Raw genomic sequence first — 7,500 nt, forward strand, 5'->3', positions numbered from 1 at the left:
AAAAAAAAAAAAAAAAAAAAAAACACGCAACCACCCACACAAAATAACTAAAAAACACGCAACTGCCTGCAAGAAATAAAAAAAAAAAAAAACAAACACGTAACCGCCCACACAAAGTTTAACAAAAAAATCCTAAACTCCCACACAAAGTATTAACAAACACCTAAACTGCCAACCCCCACATTGCAAAACAATAAAGTAATTAACCCCTAATCCGCAAATAACATAATTAAAATAATAACCCCTTAACTGCCAACCCCCCACATTGCAATCAACCTAATTAATCTATTAACACCTAAACTGCCAACTCCCCACATCACAAGAAACACAATTAACCTATTAACCCCTAAACCCCCACATCACAATAAACCTAAAATATTAACCCCTATACCACCAACCCCCCTCAACGCAAATAACTAAATTACTAAGCCCCCTAACCTAACACCCCCTAAATTAACCCCAATTACTACTAAATTACAATTAAAATAAAAAATATTAACATTAAATTGCAAAAAATAAAAGTCTAACATTACAGAAAAAAAATAAAGAAAATTATCAAAAATAAAGAAAATTATACCTAATCCCTATGAAAATAAAAAAAGTCCCCCCTAAATAAAAACAACCCCTAAATCTAAACTACCAATAGCCCTTAAAAGGGCATTTTGTAGGGCATTGCCCTAAGTTAAACAGTTCTTTTACATTTAAAAATTACTAAATCCCCAGTAACAGTAAAAACCCCTCACAATAAAAAAAAATTAACACTGAAAAAACCTAAACTAACCATTGCCCCTAAAGGGGCATTTGTATGGACATTGCCCTTAAAAGGGCATTCAGCTCTTTTACTGCCCCTAAAAGGGCAATCAGCTCTTTTTCAAGCCCATTAAATCCCTAATCTTAAAATAAAATAAAAAATCCTAAAACTAAGCCCCAAATAGGTACTCACCGTTCCTGAAGTCCGGCGGAGAAGATCTTCTTCCAGGCAGCTCCATCATCTTATATCTTCATCCGGAGCGAAAGTGGCGCAGAGCAGAGGTGCGGAGCTGGCTTCCCCGATGCACGGATCCTCAATGGAGGTCCTCAGCGGCATGGAGGCTCCTCTTCATGCGATCGTCCGTCGCACACTGAAGATTGAATGCAAGGTACCCCATATTTTTGGGGGTACCTTGCATTCCTATTGGCTGAAATTTTGAAGTCAGCCAATAGGATGAGAGCTACTGAAATCTTACTGGCTGATTTGACCGGCCAATAGGATTTCATTATCCTATTGGCTGATTTCAAAATTTCAGGCAATAGGAATGCAATGTACCCCAAATTGAATGTGGTACCTTGCATTCAATCTTCAGTGTACTACAGATATCGGATGGAGAGGAGCCTCCATGCCGCCAAGGACCGCCGAGGATCCACGCATCGGGGAAGACAGCTTTGCACTGTGCTGCCTTCGTTCCAGATGAAGATAGAAGATGATGGATCCGCCTGGAAGAAGACCTTCTCCGCCGGACTTCAGGAACAGTAAGTACCTATTTGGGGCTTAGTTTCAGGCTTTTTTTAAAAAAAAATTGGGGTGTTTTTTTTAAGGTTTTTTTTGGGCTTGAAAAAGAGCTGATTGCCCTTTTAAGGGCAGTAAAAGAGCTGAATGCCATTTTAAGGGCAATGCCCATACAAATGCCCCTTTAGGGGCAATGGGTAGTTAAGTTTTTCTTAGTGTTAGGTTTTTTATTTTGGGGGGTTTTGTGGGTGGGTTTTTTTTACTGTTAGGGGGTAATTGGTAATTTTTGTAAGTAAAAGAGCCGTTTAAATTAGGGCAATGCCCTACAAAAGGCCCTTTTATTGGTAGTTTAGTATTAGATTAGGGGGTGTTTTATTTTGGGGGGATTTTTTATTTTTATAGGGGTATTAGTTTAGATTTACATTTTTTATTTTGGATAGCTTTGTTTATATTTTTTCTGCAATTTTACTTTTTTTATTTTTTGTAACTTTAGATTGGGGGTTTGTATTTTTTAAACATAGACTGCCCTCTGGGCAGGATTCACACCTAGTGATAAAATAAAAGGTAAAGGAGCTATTTGTCAACAAACTAATACACTCCAGTAGGTAAAATGAATTGGGAACACATTAAAGGGGAGAAAATACACTGTCCCTTTAAGGTGTAATTATTTACTAGGAGTAAACAATAGTTACAAGGTAGACTAAAAAATAGGTTATTTTTTCCAGTAAATTTGTAATCCCAATTTCTTAAATAAATCTGACAGATTATGACAGATCTGAGCTATGAAATTAAACAAAGTAAACATTGGGAATGCTAAACAGTACAGGGGAAGATAAGTCATGCCTCTTAGATAAAGTCACTGTTCCCTTTAAAAAAAAAACAAAAAAACTATATGGTAGCAGAGAATGTGAAGTTACAGAAAACGGAATATCTTCTTTAGTAATGACATATCATATAGACTTGTTTTATAACTTTATAAATACACTCAAAAGAGATATATGGGATAGGGGCGCTATCAGAATAGGCAATATAACAAATTATACAGAAAAAAAGTTATCCACAATTATAAGTATAATGTAATCTCAAAATGGAGTCTCACTTATGTATGTATATATATATATATATATATATATATATATATATATATATATATATATATATATATATATATATATATATATATATACACACACATGCATATATTGAAATCAAGGTGTAAAACCTGTAAAACAATGTAGTCCCAATGAACAGTTAAAGGTCCAAAGAATCCCTAATAATTAGGGGGGATATAGTGGCGCCTTCTCTGCTTCTTTATAGATTGTTTTATAACTTGGTGTTAGTGTAGATGAACAATTTCACAACTTCTGTATCAGTGTGACAATAAAGCCAAATCTGCTTTAGATGCAAGATCACAATTTGAAAAAACAAAAAAGGAACATAAATAATTCAGATTAGCCTTGTCCACCCCATACTATGGGGGGCACAATTTAACCTTCCAGTGCTTTTTTTTTTAAATAAACTTTATTGTGAGAAATATAGAAAATTTAGAAATTACTTTTCACAAAAAAATAAGTAATGAAAAGTATTGACAAGTGATACGCAGATCACAACATAGTGTCAAGTTTTGCAATAAAAAGCGTAATATGCAGATCCTCCAGTGCTTTTAATGTGGAGCCACAACGCTAAAAACTGAATACTAGATGTACGATATAGAAGACAAAAAACAGTGTAAATTCTCTGTGTATGCGCCTGGGTCAGTATATTACCCACAGATACACTGAGTAACGTTACTAGGCAGATATTGGAAGCCTCATAAACAACATTTATCTTAATAAAGTTTGTTTATAAATCATATAAATTTCCAGTCAAATATTTCATCTGCCCTTAGAGTGAAAACCCCCCAGTATGGTTAATAATGTGCAGGTTGGGTAATATTAGAGAGTTACCGGAGTCAATATGGCAGTGTCCCATGGCATGAATCACGTGCTGGCTGTCACCATTTTTCTGACTGAAAAATTTAGAGGATAACTTGCGAGCAGCAAGAAATGTGCTACGGTCATTTACATCACACAGGTTCACCATCTCATTGGCCACGTATAGTGCTTGAAAACTTCTTTGGTTGTCTTCACCAAGGAACTGCAAATAAAAATCAAAAGGAAATAAAAGGTCACAAACATTTAAAGAGCAGTTATGTGGTTTTATAGTAATAATGAGATGCAGTATTTATCATAATTAAGATACACCTGAAGAGGTATTACATTGATATATTTAAGTCTATGGGTGGTGCTCCATTTGTATATGACTTTTCCTATAGCCTAGGTTGACCATGGGAATTAGATAAGCTTGCGAGCCAATTAATGAATGCATAAGTTTGCTGGTTGTCATTTTTTAACTTTCAGATTGGCCTCTTATACACATTCAGTGCTGATCTGGGAACATGCAGAGCAGCTGATTGATATGAATATACAATGCATGCACATGAGTGACGTGTACTATAACTACACACCTATCAGCTAGTCTATATGATCCAAGAACAGCACCAGTAAAATGCAAAAGGAGACAACCTTGATATTAAAAGGGATATTAAAGGACAACTCAATGCAGTAGAATTACATAATTAACAAGTACATAATAAAAAGACAATGCAACACTTACTCTAAATTTCAATCAAGCAGTAGATTTTTAATCTGTCAAATTTACTTTTTCTCCCATTTTCCAGCCCCCTGTATCATGTGACAGACATCAGCCAATCACTGACTAGTATACGTATACCACCCTGTGAGCTTGTGCACATGATCAATAGGATCTTGTTCCCCAGAAAGTGTGAATATAAAAAGAATGTGCAAAATTTAATAATGGAAATAAATTGGAAAATGTCTTAAAACTGCATGCTCTTTCTGAATCATAAGTTTATTTTGACTTGAGTGTCCCTTTAAACAGTATGAGATTGAAATATAAAATGTTTTATTATATTTAATAAAACAAAACTTTGCAATATCCTTTATTTATTGTGTTCCATTTTCCTGTATTTTAACTCTTGTAACTGGTTTATCTCTGAGAAAAGCTCTTTTATGTGCCTGCTGCTGATTTTGGAGTTAAAAACAGCAATTGCATAGTAGGCCAGAACTTGTAAATATCATTAAATATAACTTTCTTTAACAAAAACAACTGGAAGTTTATCTGTTAATATCAGATATACATTTATTCTAATTACAAATGATTACCTTGCAAGTCATAATTACCTTAGCCATGTCATATAAAGTGTCAAAATCTAGGAGCAACTCATGTACATCTCGGTGGAAAATAGCAAGCTCGGACCTATGCAGTGTAAACTTCCGGTGTTGGTCAGCAGGTGCAATCATACTGCCCAGGCCAGCCCCAAATAGTCCGTTGCAAGCCATCTCAATGTAAAGAGTCATGCTATAAAAAAGAGTAAAATAAAAAGGTGTTATAGAATGTAGACTGTATTTTTATTATTTCATTTGTGTCCCTTTAATGTTCTCAGTCTCTATGGTGTATTCCAAAATTTTTGTCACTTTAAAGGCAGAGGTTACACAGAAAGAACAAATCAGTGAAAAAAGGTCCAACTGGAACACAAAAACTTGATAACAGGATAAGGTTCAACACCTGGACTGCAACTATTTAACTTTTTAAAAAACATTATAATCAGCATATATGCACCCCACCACTGGACTCTGAAGTAGTGGAAACACATTCTCTGGAGTGATGAATCATGCTTCACTATCTAGCAGACTGATGGAAGAATGATGGTGGATGCCAGAAGGTTACCTACTGGAATGCATAGTGCCTGCTGTAAAGTTTGGTGGAGGAGGGATAATAGTCTGGTGCTGCATTTCAGTGTTTGAGTTAGGTCCCTTAGTTCCTGCAAAATGTTATCTTAATGCTACAGGATACAAATACATTATAGATAATTTGGTGCTTCCAACTTTGTCGCAACAGTTTGGGAAAGGCCCTTTCCTGTTACAATATGATTATGGCCCAGTCCACAAAGCGCAGTCCATGAAGACATAAGTTTGGTGTAGAGGAACTTAAGTGGCCTGCACAGAGCCTTGACCACAATCCTATTGAACACCTTTTGGATTAATTGAAATGCTGATTCAGCCCTTCTCTGACATCAGTGCCTGACCTCACAAAATGCTCTTTTGGATGAATGGGCACAAATTCTTATAGACATTCTTCAAAAATCTTGTGGGAAGCCTTCCAGAAGAGTGGGGGCAACTCCATAGTAATGCCCACGCTTTTGGAAGGAGATGTCCAACAAGCTCAAATAGGTATGATGGTCAGTTGTCTACATACTTTTGGTCATATAGTGTACGTTGGTTTAAATACGCATTGGTATTCCTTAATTGTAGATTTAAAGGATTTCCCTAGAGGCGAGCCAATTACCTATGTGCAAAGCCACCTATCAGCCTAACAGGGTGATAGCTAAAATCCACACACACACACATCTCAAGCTATTTATTTCACCCCAAAGTATCCATATACATAGGTGCTTTAATAAAGTTTATACTATATCAAAACAGCAGGAAGCAGAGAAATCCTACATACATCCTACAGGTTTTGCACATATGTAGGATTTCTCTGCTTCCTGCTAGTGTAAACTTTATAAAAGCACCTATGTCTATGGATACTTTGGGGTGAAATACATAGCTTGAGATGTGTGTGGATACATTTGTTTCAGGGTTGTATAGCAGAGGATTGGTTTGTCGTCTTAGATTTGCCAGTAGTCCGTCTTAACTTTATACTAAGGCCCCTGTATATCTGTTGATCAATGCCCCTCTGAATATTTCCCACTATAGCCTCAATATTTGAGTAATATATGTGATTACATTGCTGTAACACAGTTATTCAGAGTAGCTTATGGTCATTACTGCTAGCTGTTACCACGTTTCCAGGGTCACGATGATGCCGTTGTCAGATTGGCTCTACGCTACATGAGATTACGACATGTACCGGTTATGATGATGTAGTTACTTCTGGGTTGACGGCGCGGTGCCGATGCAACTATCAGACTGCACAATAGCGATCGGGGTTATCTGTGGCCATCTGGAGTGAGTATAGGATTATACGCTTTGAGATTTAGAGGTCCATAATAATTTATGTAGGCAGACTTTGTTTAGATCATGTATATGTGTTTTGAATACATTGTTCATATGAGGTCTTGATATCTCCCATATTTATGTTCCATGCTCTCTATCCTCCCCGTTTTATGAAGTCACTGTACACTATTTTATTAATGAAACGATATGCTCAGACAAGCTTCACTATATACACACGCACTGTTGTCTATTGATATTTGTGACTATGTGGTTACCATGGATACTGTTTTGGCAGTTTTTCTGTCCTAATTGGGGGGTGGGGTTTTTTGTCCCCGAAACGTTACTGTTCACAGTAAAGTAATTCTTTTGAAAAGACCAGAGAGTGCAAATTTTTGTGTCTATATATATATATATATATATATATATATATATATATATATATATATATATATATATATATATATATATATATATATATATATATATATATCATAATAATATATCTCATGGGGAGCCCTTTTTAACACAGAAATTTTAAAAACGCACAATATTACTAAAATGGGCAAGTTGTAGTTTATTTATTCATAATGTAAAGACACATGGCAGCTCTCAAAAAACTGTATACATTCACTTACATTTGCACATAAAGTATAGATATAACTAACAACTATTGCCATGAGTCTAAAATCCAGACAATAGATTAGTGCCAGGGAAGGATATTTACACAAAGCAAAGACAATATATATATATAATATTTTACCCTGACCTTTGTTACTCTCCCCCCCTTATTATTGTCACCATTAACCCATCATAAACGTCTGTCAAAACCTAGATTTTATCATACATAGCAGTTGAAAACCCTGCCCATTCTTGTATCTTTCAGAGCTTATCTTGCCGTCCTATGACTGATGATCTTTGATAAAATTCATACTGTATCTCTGTAACACTGAGGTA

The 7,500-nt window shown here is 35.6% G+C and overlaps 1 protein-coding gene across 1 annotated transcript in view; it reads right to left on the reverse strand.

The window, feature by feature from the left end:
• The window catches only part of MAN2C1 (mannosidase alpha class 2C member 1), a 97,182-nt gene that overhangs the window by 70,750 nt on the left and 18,932 nt on the right, over nucleotides 1–7,500 (reverse strand). Inside the window, 2 exon segments of the mRNA XM_053717405.1 lie at nucleotides 3,433–3,622; nucleotides 4,729–4,906. Coding sequence (XP_053573380.1) covers nucleotides 3,433–3,622; nucleotides 4,729–4,906 — 368 coding nt within the window.

The sequence above is a fragment of the Bombina bombina genome, chromosome 6 (assembly GCF_027579735.1).
Source record: "Bombina bombina isolate aBomBom1 chromosome 6, aBomBom1.pri, whole genome shotgun sequence".
NCBI classification, from domain to species: domain Eukaryota; kingdom Metazoa; phylum Chordata; class Amphibia; order Anura; family Bombinatoridae; genus Bombina; species Bombina bombina.